The sequence below is a fragment of the Otolemur garnettii genome, unplaced genomic scaffold, assembly GCF_000181295.1.
Source record: "Otolemur garnettii isolate 467f Iridium unplaced genomic scaffold, OtoGar3 scaffold00012, whole genome shotgun sequence".
Lineage (NCBI taxonomy): Eukaryota > Metazoa > Chordata > Mammalia > Primates > Galagidae > Otolemur > Otolemur garnettii.
The window spans coordinates 20,344,871-20,359,608 of NW_003852407.1; the positions used below are offsets into that span (position 1 = coordinate 20,344,871).

Below are 14,738 nucleotides of genomic sequence, written 5' to 3' on the forward strand. Positions count from 1 at the left end.
TCTGGGTACTGAGCATTTATATTATATTATGCTCTATTTGATTTAAATATTTCACAGTTTACTTTAAAATACTTTAAAACGAGATGGGATGAAAATATGTCAAAATGGCTTTTTGGGGGAGGGGATTCATATATACCAACAGCAGAGTTAAACTATTTGGACCAGTGGGTGCATTGTTGAAGAAAACCATTTCTTACCTCAATGTGACAACTACATGCATAAGAACAGTATTAAATTGAGCATATATGAGGGTGGACAATTAAGTTCGCAAACCCATCAGAGAGAACGTGCCACACACACACCTCACTGCTGATTACCTGACTCCACAGTCACCTTCTCAGTACCTGCCTTGGGAGGCTATGGCACTTAGGCAATTTTGGAATTCTTTTCTGGCATGGCCATCAGAGCATCATTGTAGGATGTCTGACAAGTTCAAGAAGTCATCCTGGAAAAAGTACACTGAAGAGGGGACTAGGCCCGGGCATCAGTGCATAGCTTCCCAAGGGTGGGGGGTACTTCAAAAGTGACCATATACTATACAGCAGTAACACATGTAACATTTTTTTCTAGGATGAATTTGCAAACTTAATTGTCTGACCTTGTATAATGTGGTTAATTTATTTAAAGGGCAAACAACTTATAATCCATCATCTCAGTTTGTAATCAGGTTATGCTTTTCTGGAAGTAACTTTCTGGCTTATTACATTTAAATTAAACAGCACTATCACATATTGACCCTATTTATCCATAGTTTTTGAGGTGTTTACTTGAAACAAGGATGAGGTGGCTTTTTGAGAAAGCAGTAACTTTTGAGCACATACTAGAAGAATTTTGATTATATATTTTATGCACATCTTTATAGTTACAATGACTTAAAAATCTTTCAACTTTGTGCGGAAATCTGTTTTATATTTGAGAACATCGGAAATTAAATCATTTTCATGGCTATTACTCCATTTCATTTTGCTGAAATTACCTGGTGTTGAATTGACAAATTTGAGAGGGCTGATCACTGTCAATGTGTAGAGGTTAATGTGGAAGCAATATTTTTTAAAATCAATAACAGTGTGTCCTTTTTTTGTGTTTAACAACTTTAATTGAGATATAATTTGCCTTCTACAGAATTGTCCCTTATTGACTATACAATTAAATGAATTTTAGCAGACTGTGTACTCACCACAACACTTTAATTTTAGAACTTTTCCATCACCTTCAAAAGAAGCCTGGTGTATTTACAACCACTTCCCATTTCTACCCTCAGCCACAGGCCACCACTAGACTTACTCCTTCCCTCTGCATTTGCTTGTTTTAGACATTTCATATAAACGGAATCGTTCCCTGTGTGCTCTTTTGTGTCTGGTTGCTTCTACTGGGCATAACATTTTTTTAGGTTTATCCATATCGTAGCATGTATCAACACCTAACAAAGTGCTTTTTTGGAGCTAACTGATACTCCCTTGTATGGGTAAGCCACATTCACCAGCTACCAGCTGATGGATATGAGAGTTGTTTCCACTTTTTGTCTATTGTAAATATTGCTTTGTAATATAAACACTTTAGGGTTGCATTTCCCTAATGCCATGATGTGGGACATCTTTTCATCTGCTTATTGACCATTTTCATATCTTTTTGGGTAATGTCTATTCAAATCCTTTGCCCATTTTTTTTTGTTATAATCTCTCTCTCTCTCTCTCTCTCTCACTTTTGAGTTGAAAGGGTTCTTTAAATATTTTGGGTACAAGACTTTCGTTGTCATATGATTTGAAATGCTTGAGCTGTATTTTCACTTTCTTTGGGGTATCTTTTGGAGAGTGATATTTATAAATTTTGATCAAGTCCTCCTTATCAATTTTATCATGGTGTTTTTGACATATATATAAGAAATCATTGCCTAATGTAAGATTGTGATGATTTACTCTTAAGATTTTCTGTGAACCTTGGGTGGCACCTGTGGCTCGGTGGGTAGGTCGCCTGCCCCATACACTGAGGGTGGCGGGTTTGAACCCAGCCCCAGCCAAACTGCAACAAAAAAATAGCCAGGCATTGTGGCAGGAGCCTGTAGTCCCAGCTACTTGGAAGGGTGAGGGAAGAGAATTGCCTAAGCCCAAGAGCTGGAGGTTGCTGTGAGCTGTGACATGACAGCACTCTACAGAGGGCAACAAAGTGCGACTCTGTCTCTTAAAAAAAATATTTTCTATGAACCATTCTAGTTCTCATATTTATGTCTGTGGTCAATTATGAGTTAATTTTGTGTGGTGTGAGTTAAGGATCCAATTTCACTTTTTGGCATGAAGATCATCTAATTGTCTCAGCCCTATTGGCTGAAAAGACCATTTATTTCCTTTGAACTTTCTGGAAGCTAATCATAAAGAAAGGGTTTATTTCTGGGATTTTAATTCTATTTCATTCACTTATATATTTATTTTTATGCTGGTATCACTCTGATTATTGAAGCTTTGTAGTTAGTTTTATAATTGGGCAACAGAGTGTAAGTCTGACTTTTTTTTTTTCTTTTTCACGGTTTTTTAGGTTCCTTGTATTTGCCTGAGGATTAATTTTCAATTTCTTTAAAAAAGTTAGCTGGGATCTTGATAAAGATTATATTAAAAATGCAGATGAATTCTCAGAATATATATTCTGTAGGAAGATGAGATATCTCTTTATTTATCTGGGTCTTTTGAAATTTCTTTCAGCAATATTTTATAATTTTCCGAGTACAATCTTGTTCTTTGGCTAAATTTATTCCTAAGTATATTCAAATTCTTCTTGATACTATTGTTGGGTTTCAAGGCAGCTGCCTATGTCCTAAAATGTCTGATGTTAGAGGGAAGCATTCAGCGTTTCTCTGTTAAGTAGGAAGTTAGTTTGAAAGTTTTTCATAGGTGCCTTTATCACGTTAAACAAGCTCCTTTCTATCCCTCCTTGGTGGAGGGTTTATGGGAAATGGTGTGGGACTTTATCAATTGCTTGCTTGGCATCTATTGAGTCAATCATGTGTTTTTTGATCTTTATTCTACATTGTATTAATGTGGCCTTTTTAATTCTAGGTCTTCAGTCTTGCTGGTGAAGCCTGCAAAAAAGTGATATTTAATGTACCTTCTAAACTAGAGGCAAACAAAATAATTGGCAGAGGTGAGAAATTTCAAAACATATTTTTAAAATCAGACAATTTTATTAGCTGACTGTTTGCCTAACTCATATGCACCATCATTCTTTGAACTCAGGTGTATGACTTTTGGTCAAAGATAAATGTACATATTGTAAAAGACTCACACAATATTGTTAAGGAAACTTTTCTGTTTATTTATTCAGGTGTGTGGGGTGTGCAGCCCTTTCCTTGTCATGATTTCAATGTGCTCACCTTTTTAAATGGACGATCATTTTTATAAGCGTATTAGAAACATCATAAAGGTTAAAAACATTATTTGATAGAAACATATTGAAGAATTATTTTTTAACTAACAGAAAATTATCATTTTTTAATAATGTAAAAAGGTTAAGATGTTTGGAAAATGCAAAGTAAGGGTTTATTTCATTCCACTTCATGATTTTGAAGAGGATGGTATAAATTATTTTAATACCTTCCTTTGGTTTGCATGTGTTTCTGCTTTATAACTTGAAGATTTTTACCTGCAGTTAATTTGAAAGAGTGCCTCCGATCTGCAGCCCTCATCCAGTGGAGTGATCCTGCTTTCCGAGTTCTAGATGATGGGTCTGTGTACACAGCCAGTGCTGTTGTGTTGTCTGGTGAGAAAAGATCATTCACTATATGGCTTTCTGACATAAAGAAACAGGTTCGGAAGGAGATCATCGTGCTCCTGGAACATCAGAAGAAGGTATTCCATTGAGTACTTTGAGGCATCCTTTTCTTTTCATTAAAATACTTTCATTAAAAATGCAAAGAGGACCAAAGGATGCAGGTGATATTTCTCTCCTCACCTCCTCTTCTCCTCCTCTCTTTCTTCCCCTTCTCTCTTCCTCTCTCCCTCTCATTCTTTTTTCTTTTCTTTGCAGTTTTTTTTTTGGCTGGGGCCAGGTTTGAACCCACTACCTCTGGTATATGGGGCCGGCGCCCTACTCCTTTGAGCCACAGGCACCACCCTCTTTCTTTCATTTTTAACACTATGTCAACATGGGCTTTGGATTGACTTTGTTAAATCTAAATGATACTTGTTTGTGAGGGTTTCTTCCACCTCTAAATTCCAATTAATGCTGTTTGTGCACCAGTGTTTGTTTTGTTACCTCTCTATTGTAGTGTTCAGAATTTTTCATTATGCAAACAATTTATCATGAAGAATGTTGTCACGAAGATAGTCACAAAATGATGAAAGGCTTAGACCAGATTACATCAATGTTAACAATATTTATGATAAAGCTAATTTAAACAACTACTTAGCACTTTATTAAATATAAAATACAATTGTTGATAAATTAATTTTTATGAAATAAAATGTCTCCCTTGGAACATCATGAAATAAGTGGATAACACTAAAAAGTCTAATGGAACTATTTGCAGTGACAGAAATGGTCTATAGTCTACACTGTCTGATATGGTAGCCCACTTCTAATGGCTGCCGAACACTTGGCAGGTGACTAGTGCAATTGAAGGATAGAACTTTTCATTTTACTTAATTCTAGTAAATTTTTTTTTTTTTTTAAGACAGAATCTCACTCTTCTCATCCTGGGTAAAGTGCAGTGACATCATAGCTCACAGCAACCCCAAACTCTTAGGCTCAAGTAATCCTCTTGCCTCAGCCTCCCTAGTAGCTGGATCCACAGATGCCTACCACAATGCCTGGCTAATTTTTCTATGTTTAGTAGAGACGGGGTCTCACTCTGGCTTACGTTGGTCTAGAATCCTGAGCTTAAGCAGTTCATGGCCTCCCAGAGTGTTAGGATTCATGGCTGTTGGCGGTTAGTAGATATCATGTTGGCAGTGCGCATAGAGCACTAAGGCAGTGAAAGACCTGAGTTTTCATTCTGTGGTTCACCTGAGAAGGTGAGGTTTTAACAGAAAAAACAGGTGTGTTCAGTCTGGAGATTGTCATGGAGAGGAAGTATTCTGTATTTAGGATAAAGCAAGATGGACTAAAAGTAAAGTGATGAATTTCCTTACCTGAAAGTATGGTCTGTATTAGAAAGGTTTACAAAAAAAAATTCCAAAGGGTACCTGTCAAATGTATTAAGAGCAGAGTATAACTGTCTTAATATAACAGTTAAATAAGTGGGGTGAAGGCCCTGTTAACCAGTTTGATGTAAGCATTCCAAATTGTATATAAAATCAGCACAGTGTACCCTATAAATGTATCAATGTACACAGTTATGATTTAATAAATAAAAATTAAAAAATTTTTAAAAAAGAGATTTGCTTCCAGAAAAAAAAATATTAATAAATGAAAGAAATTCCCAGCTGGATGAGGTGGTTCATGCCTGTAATCCTAGCACTCTGAGAGGTCAAAGCAAGCAGCTGGCTTGAGCTTATGAAGTCAAGACCAGCCTGGGCAAGAGTGAGACTCCATCTCTAAAAATTAGCTGTGTGGTGTGGTGGGCGCCTATAGTCCCAGCTATTCAGGAGGCTGAGGCTAGAGGATCACTAGAGCCCCAGAGTTAGAGGTTGCTGGTTGCTGTGCACTATCATGCCATGGCCGTGGCACTCTACTGAGGGCAACAAAGTGGGACTCTGTCTCAAAAAAAAGAAAAGAAATTTTATAGTTTATGAAACTTTTACAATATGGGTATAATCTTTCTTATCTTTCTAGTGCAAAAAGATTGTATTTACTAACTAACTTCAGGATGGAAATTCCTGAGCCTGAGTCTCCAGACAAGCATTAGGTTTACAGGCTGTCCTCTATTTTACAATAAAGTATCCTGAGAAGCTTTTGTTTATTTTTTCTTTCTCTAAATTCAGGTGTTGAAGAAAAGACAAACTAAAGAGACTGTTCTCAGACGTGCCAAGAGGAGATGGGCACCCATTCCTTGCTCAATGCAAGAAAATTCCTTGGGCCCCTTCCCTTTGTTTCTTCAACAGGTAGGATTTCATTCCTTCTGGTTGAGACTGCTTCCATTCTGGGTGTGTTTTGTTCCACTTTAATAACTCTGTAAACATTTAGAAATAAACGGAACTGATTGAAGATGTTCATGAGGTATAGTAAAAGTGAGTACAATTGAGGGGAAAAAATCACTGAAAAATGGTAATATGAGGAAGACTCTAAAGCCACGGAGTGACCTTTGTTCATTCCTTTAGCAGATAGTTACTGAGAATGTACCGTATCCTGTAGAGGCGCCTCTCTCGGTCCTAAAGGTAGAAATAAATTTGACCATGGCCCTTGCTCTCACGTGGTTTGTTGGCTGAGAAAAGGCGATAGGAGGGGGCTAAGGATTAGAACACTTAGTGGTGAGTGTTAGGATTCTACAACAGACATGTAGATCTGATCACACGTGGGATGAAGACCACACTGAGATAAGGAGGTAAAAAGCAAGAAGGCTTTGAGGAGGAGATGTCTGAGTGGAGTCCTCAAGGATGGGAAAGTTCTGTGCAGGTGAATGATTGTGGAAGAAAAGAGAAGTACAGTGGTGAGAGGAAGTATGGTCCCCCTACAGGAGTGCTGGGTACCTTGGTTTTCCTAAATGTGATAGGGGGTGGAACAGGGAGATGGGTCAGAAGAAGTAGGGAGCTGTCAAACCGTTATGGGCTGTGCCTATTCTGCACAGAACTTTAACTTTATCCCAGAACCAAGGAGGAATTTTTAACCAGGTTAAGGACATGATCAAGTTTACTTTACACATTGAGACCTAAGTGGAACATACATGGTTGAAACAATTCCTGAAGTAGAGCTATGGCTTTGTGCTTGCCTTTTTTTCCTTCAAATTCTATTACTGTGATTTCTGTTTAATACTGACAGTATGACCTGTGTGGTCCTTGTCTAATTTTTAAATATGCTTCCAGAAGAGTCTTTCATACTTATTTTTTATTGTATCCAGTGCTAGACATTTGTTTCTTCTTCACGAATGTCATAACTGAAACCCTGATGAGGCTTATTAAATGTTTTTAGATTGCCAAAATTATGCTAATCTTGGCTCATTTTAGCCTTTGCATTGCTAAACTCGTCACTACCTCTTAGTCTTCATTTCCTTGACATATGTACATTTGATGCAGCTGACCTTTACCCACTCCTGGAAATAGTTTCTTCATTTGGCTTCTAAAACATCACTCACCTAGTTTTCCACTTACATCATTGACCACTCCTTAGTATGTTTACCACCCTCGTCCCCCAACCCAGTCTCTACACTTTGGAGAATTCCAGGACTCAGGTAATTAATCTCGTCTTTTGTTTTTTGATATCCATGCTCTCAGCAATCTCATCCCATATCATCATGGCTATAAGTACCATTTATACACTGGATAGTTAACACTTAGTATTTCCAGGTGAAACTACCTAATAAATATTTACTTCTTCTTGGAAGACTGATAAAATTTGAAACTTAACACATGCAAATAAAATGCTTGATTTTGCGCCTAAAAACATCTTTCCATCTCAGTCAATGGCAGTTCAGTCCTCAACTATGTGGCCTTGGAGTCTGTTTTAAGAGGTTTTCATTGTAGAAAGCTTACTTCTCTCCACATGGTTAATAGATAGGGATTTGGAGTTTATAGAATTGTTGGGAGGACTGAAGAAGCAAATATTAGTAGAACTTTCAGAAACAAGTTCCCAAGCTAGCTACACTACGGAACCCACAGTGAGGGACGTGTTACTTCCTCCATGGTGGTGAAGACATTGATTCTAGAACCAGAGTGTCACTGGCACAGTCAGAAAAGCACTACAACCTGAAAAAAGGTTCCTCCTCATGTAGCTTTAGAACAATTTTCCAGTGACTCCAGCCAGTGTTAGCAGTTCATAATCTGTCTCTCATCATCCACAAAGGTGGTGAATAACAAGGAGTACTGCTGCTGCGGCATGAAAAAGACAAACAAACAAAACAAAACAAAAAACAACAAATGCTATAAAAAGCAAAAGAGAGAAAAGAAAGGAAATCCATTTAAACTCCGATGCTGGCGAAAACAGCAGAAGTGGCAAAAACAAGACCTCTGCCTCCCTTATGACTTCCAAATCACGTGCAAGCACATCCGATGGTCCACATTTAAATTCAGAACTCTGGTTTGAAGAGTTTCTGCAAAATATAAGGTTTTTGGTTTGTTTTTGTCTGAATCTTTCTAGGATCTATCCTGGAAGGACATTGTAGAAGGAAAATCAAGCAGAAGTTGAACCCCAATTTACCATATCCATCTATTCTTCTTATAACTAAACTTTTAATTCCTATATTATTACAAGAATGGTTATAGCTGTATTTTATCAAGATCCCAAATAATAATGACTTAAGAGAGACAGGGGTTTATACCTCTCCTATTAGAATGTGATTAGGTAAAAAGGGTTTGATCTGAGAAAACACCAGGGACCCAGGCTTTTTTATTTTTTAGCCTAATCAGCTCCACCAGTCCAAGGTGGCTCTTCACCGTGTCCAAAAGGGAGAACGTACTTCCTCCCATTACCCTGACCTTTTTGTGGGGCTAATTGCAAGGGAGACTGAGAAATGCCTTTCTTTGGGGCAACCTTATGCTCAGCTATAAATTCTAATACTAAGGAAGACGGGCAGAGCAGACTTTAAGCACCCTCTGTCATAGTATCCTTGACTTTCTTTTTCTACGGCACATCCAACCCTTCGGCACATTCTCGTAGCTATACCAATAGATTGTATCCAGAATCCAGCCACTTCTCACTGCCTTTATTGCTACCACGTTAGTCTATCAAACTATCATTGTTCTCCTGCATGACTGCAGTAAGTAAGTGGTCTTTCTGCTTTTTCTTTTACTCCCCCACCTGAATCTAGTTAAGAACAAGACAGCGAGTATTACCCTTTAAAAACAGAGATCAGATGATGCCATTCTTGTGTAAGTTAATTTCTCTGGTGGTTTCCCATATGACACATCCTTGGATTCTCCGTGACATAGTCCCCATGACCGTATGGCATCTTTATCGCCTATTTCTTTTCCCTGTTCTCTTTCTCTGCCAATCACATTGCTTCCTTGGAGAGTCCTTTCTGGAGTAGTCCAGTCACAGCTCAGAGATTGTTATTTCCTTGTCAGGAGGAGCCTTTGCTGTTTATCCTTAGCTCATTCTTTTAATTTTTGTCACTTTCCCTCCCCAAGGTACACCCCAATCGGCATTCCTCTCATCTGTATGCAAGAGTCCCTATTTGCCTTACTTTGGGCAATAATAGGTATTACTGTTTTATTGAAATCATCACTTTAAAATGGAAAATATATATATATATATACACACATACACATGAATGTATCAGCTACATATAAAAATATCATTTTAACTGAATTTAATTTTAATTTTTTTTGCATACTTTTTTTCTTTTAGGTTCAGTCTGATGCAGCACAGAACTATACCATCTTCTACTCAATAAGTGGGCGCGGAGTTGACCAAGAACCTTTAAATTTGTTTTATATAGAAAGAGACACTGGAAACCTGTATTGCACCAAGCCCGTGGATCGTGAGGAATACGATATTTTTGATGTAGGAGTTTCATGGATACCCTGGATGTGATATTATTGCACTGTTTCTTTTGATACTCACTCCATCTGGTCTTCCCTGTCTACTTGCAGTCTCGTCTTAGGATGTATCTTAGAGTTAAAGGAAAGTTGAATGCACGGTGTTTTGGGATACTTGGTCAGCCCTTTATCTCAACTTCTGTTAGGCAAGTCTGAAGTGAAGCAAAGAGGTTTAATTACATTTGGATGTACATTTTAGTAAAGTTCCTGACAACTTTTTTTTTTGCTTATGAGATAGTCTCTCTTTCTCTCTCTCGGGTCACAGAAACATTTCTTTCACAGGTGTGATTCTTTGATCATGTGTGAGAACTAGATAAGGAAGCAAAAGTGGGAGAGCAAACCTAAATAAGGGTTGCCAAGCCCGAGTTCTGATACAGATGGGCTTCTAGTCAATGGGGAATAACTCAGGCAGTTTTCAGTAGAATATGGTAAATGCTGTGGGGTCATCTGCAGCTCCAAGGGGAACGATTCTTCATTGGAAAGTGGGATTCTGTTCCTAGAAGAAAAGGGAGGAGATGCCACATAAGCAAATATGACTGACGTCCCCCATGTGACATTCTCGGCTTTTGGTTAGAAGATGTTCAATTCAGTGTTCTGACCATACGCTGAGTAGAAATACATTTTCTTTGACATTACATGGCTTTTAATTAATTAGCAACAGGGCAATCAGTAAATACATTTTGTGAGATAAACTTTTACAAATATGTGATCTCTTGGGTAAAACAATAAAAGGGCTTGGCAATGACAAGGGTGGGAATCATTGACTTATTTAGAGGATGCAGGAGGGTTTTTTCCCATTGCAGTGCGTTTAATTGTTTACCACAGAACTGTCTGATTATGGAGAAAATAAAGGGAAGGGTAGAATCATTCCTTCCTTCTCTGCACTGTGATCTAGGTTTTTTTGGAAGTAGCCCTTTCCACCAAATAGTAGATGCTCTTTGTAGTGGTTGAAATGTTTTCCCATACAATGCTTTGACAATTTTAAAAGCATTGAATAAAAATACAAATCTTTGATGTGGGTTATCATTGAGAAGACTTGCAAAGAAAGCAGTAAAGCATCTCGTTCTCTTCTGCTGGAATCTGATTTAACGTGCAGTTCACTTTGCCTTTCCCTGTTTTGCAGTTGATTGCCTATGCCTCCACCGAGGACGGCTACTCAGCAGACTTGCCTCTTCCACTGCCCATCCGAGTAGAAGATGAAAATGACAACCACCCTGCTTTTACGGAAGCAATTTATAATTTTGAAGTTTCAGAAAGTAGTAGACTTGGTAAGTCTGCTTTTAAGAATAAAACATATGTGTGTGTGTGTGTGTGTGTGTGTATTTTGAGACAGAGTCTCACTTTCACACTCTGGGTGCATCAAATGTGGTGTCATAGCTCACAGCATTTTCAAACTCTTGGGGCTCAAGTGATCCTCTTGCCTCATCCTGTCATGTAGCTGGGACCCAAAGCGTCCACCACAACGCTCAGCTAGTTTTTCTATTTTTAGTAGAGATAGGGTATCACCCTTGCTCAGGCTGGTCTTGAACTCTGGAGCTCAAGCAATCCATCTTCACCTCCCAGAGTGTTAGGATTACAGGGCAAAACCTACCATTTTAAATATGTTCATGTATACTTTTTGAGACATTGAGCTTTTCATATGCAGAGACAGATCATTCTGAGATAACATTCAACTGGTATCTACTTACTGGAAAAGATTTAATACCAAATCCAATCAATACGGGCTTTACCAGATGTTACAAGAGTTTTTATTGTTGTCAATATGACACTATAAAGGCAGCTAACAGTCAAGCTTTGTGCAGTATTTGATGTATATATTTTATTTCATGTCCTCATCCTGTGGGCTTTCCATCACTCTCATCTCCAAGAGAGGACATGGACAATTCAAGGTGGGGGGGCCAGGGAACCAGGGAGCAGGGAGAGGGGAAGAGAGAGGGGGATAGGGGGTCACAGCGCATGGCACACCTCTTGGAGGTGGGACACAACTGTAAGAGGGACTTTACCTGACAATGCAAACAGTGTAACCTAATTCTCTGTACCTTCAATGAACCTGAACCCATAAATAAAAGAAAAAGAGTCTGGGGTTCCAGTGATGATGCCATTGCACTCCAGCCTCAGTGAGATACACTTAGACTCTGTCTTAAAAAAGAAAAAAAAGAAATAAAGAAAAAAAAAAAAGAAAGAAATACAGTACAGGCAGTCCCTGAGTTACAAACATCCAACTTGGGTACAACTAGCACTTATAAGTGGAGGCTGTTACAGGAAGTCCCCAAGTTACAAATACGTAACTGACCTGACGTGTGACTTGCATTTACAAATGGAAACTATAACAGGTAATAGGTAAATGTATCTGTTCTAACTTACGTACAAATTCAACTTAAGAACAAACCCACAGAACCTGTCCCATTCATAACCTAAGGACTGCCTGTAAGTATCATAAAGAGTTATGGGAGGAGACTGTTCCTTACATTAATATGTGTGCGTAAATTATGGACACATAATGGAAATGATGGCGTGTTAGATTTGGAAGGAAAATAATTAAAATAAACACAGGAACAAGTAAGAATAATTATTAGGAAATCTATCTTTTTAACAAGTAAATAGCTTTATTATCATAAGTACTCAGTATTATGAAAAAAGTACAAAAAGTTAGCCAACTCTCAGCAAGTAGCTTTGGATCTGGCCAAAAAACAAGTGTAGGGAATAAAAAAAAAAAGAGAGAGGACATGTGGGGTAGAATGAACAAAAACCTTAAAATCAGCATACATATTTTTAGGAGGGTGTTAAATAGCATTCACTGAGGATAGAATTATTTTAGGCTTTAATAAATATTCACTTCTTTTAAAACTACTACCTCACGACTTCCAATTTAGAATGCGTGCTGGAATAATTTCAGAGAAACTTACATCGCATATTCTCCATCCTAAAAACTTGCTCTTCCATGTGACAAACCGAAGTATTTCATTTTACCTGGCTCTTAAATGTGGCATTCAGGATGGCTTCTGAGGATTGCAGTGTGGAGAACAGCCATTCACAGTGAAGTTGAAAGCACATGAGCTCAATAAAAAAAGGATGACTCTGATAACTTGCCTGTTGAAGTTTCCAGTAGTTAGATCTTCCCTGCATTATTCAATCTGCTTTTTATCTTTATAGTTTACTTTGTAAATGTAATGTCATTGATGTTAACTTGTTTATTCCTCACGTGGGACAATTTAAAACTAAAAAAATCATTGGTTCGGAGGTTGAGAAACCTAGTTTTGGTTTCTTTTTGAATATATTTTATTGTGTATAGGTGGGATTTACAACACGATGTTATAGGATGCATATAAATAATGGTTATGGTAGTGAGGGAAACCTAGTTTTTGATGTAGGGTCTGTTAATTAATTCACTGTGAGAACTCATGGAAGTCCCTTTGAATTTTCTTTTCTGGAAAAGTAATTAATTATGTTACATAACCTATAATGTTTTTAGCCTTACAATTTTACTACGCCAGACTTTGTTACATTTTCCCTTCTTCAGAAAGGGATAATTGGTTTCAGATTCTTTTCTGACAATTCTGTTCTGTTCAATTGTAACAGAGAAAAATAAAGGACAAATGCCTGGATGTCCCAATTCATCCAGGGTGCTTTAAACACATTACTTCAGTAGGTTCAGGCTAGTTAAGGCTGTGATACTAAGTTGGTGAAGTGAATGAGTGAAATCAGAGACTAGAAAAAAGATCCCAGGAATGAGAGACCAGGGTACAGAAGTTCAATGTGACCATTATACGCATAATTACTATATACCCCCCTCCAGTTGGTAGGTACTAATCAAAAGTCCCATTAAAATCCGAATTACTTAGGAGACGTGGTTTAGTCCTGTAGCTAGATTTGTTATCCTCATACGTGGGAATACTCCAAAAAAATTAAAATTATTTTTGATTGACATTTAACTAATTTTTTAGCGATTTACTATCAGACATTTTAAATTGTGAGCAAGATTAAAGTATACCTTCTTTTTCAGCCTCTGAGTATTTTATATGATAAATTTGAAGTCACGTTCATCAGGACTATGTAATGATGCAATACTTCTTTTAAATGTTTTTAAAAGAAATACATTTTAAACTAGGTTTTCACCACCACTGTTAAAACTTTGAAAATGGACGTACTTCTAAATATAGAGGGGGCGCCAAAAACATGCACATTTGCAGAGATGTTATCTACATTACATTTTGCAGCTGAATTGAAGGCACTGTGACTGGGCACGGTACCCGAACATGCTACCCACGTCCGCTTTACCTGTAATTCATATACTTTGGGGGATGATGGCATTTACTTCCAACAAGATCTCTTAAAAAGTGCATATGTGTTTTGGCACATTGAAACATTATATATTTTTGGCACATTTGGTAGTTAGCAATTTTGGAAATTAAAGGCTCTTTTCCTCTTTTTAAAAAATGTGTAGGTACTTCAGTGGGGGCGGTTTGTGCCACAGACAGAGATGAACCCGACACGATGCACACGCGCCTCAAGTACAGCATTTTGGAGCAAACGCCCAGGTCGCCCGGGCTCTTCGCCGTGCACCCCAACACCGGCGTCATCACCATCATCTCTCATTATTTGGACAGAGAGGTAGCTTGCACCCTCCCTGGAGTTTCATTTCCTGGGGGAATTGAGCCCCATTTCCCATTGACTATAATTTGCTATCTGGTGGATTAAGCTTTTAATTTTATTTTAGGTGTAAGACAATTAGAATTCCTGGCATTTTTCCCATTTGTTACATTAATTTTATTTCTTCATGTGTAAGAGTAGCCATGAGGCACAGAAAAACAGATCAATCAGTAGTTAGAAGAAGAAGAAAAATTTGCTCTAAAAATTGTTACTGAATATTATTTTATTTTTTATGTGTGGTTAGTTGGTTCCAGTTCAGGAAAGGCTTCAGTTCTCATGTAGGGCATGTAGTTTTGCTTGTTACACAAGTATAGATAATACCAATTATCATTATTATTATTTTTTTTGAGACAGAATCTCACTATGTCACCTTCTGTAAAGTACTGTGGTGTCACAGCTCATAGCAACCTCAAACTCTTGGGCTTAAGCGATTCTTTTGCCTCAGTCTCCCAAGTAGCTGGGACAACAGGC

The 14,738-nt window shown here is 37.8% G+C and overlaps 1 protein-coding gene across 1 annotated transcript in view; it reads left to right on the forward strand.

Moving 5' to 3' along the window:
• Positions 1-14,738, forward strand: part of LOC100950686 (desmocollin-3) — a 51,626-nt gene that overhangs the window by 10,369 nt on the left and 26,519 nt on the right. The window contains exons 2-7 of the mRNA XM_003784767.1: positions 3,048-3,132; positions 3,637-3,836; positions 5,910-6,029; positions 9,427-9,582; positions 10,741-10,885; positions 14,062-14,228. Of these exons, the coding sequence (XP_003784815.1) occupies positions 3,048-3,132; positions 3,637-3,836; positions 5,910-6,029; positions 9,427-9,582; positions 10,741-10,885; positions 14,062-14,228 (873 nt within the window). The remainder of the gene's footprint in view (positions 1-3,047; positions 3,133-3,636; positions 3,837-5,909; positions 6,030-9,426; positions 9,583-10,740; positions 10,886-14,061; positions 14,229-14,738) is intronic.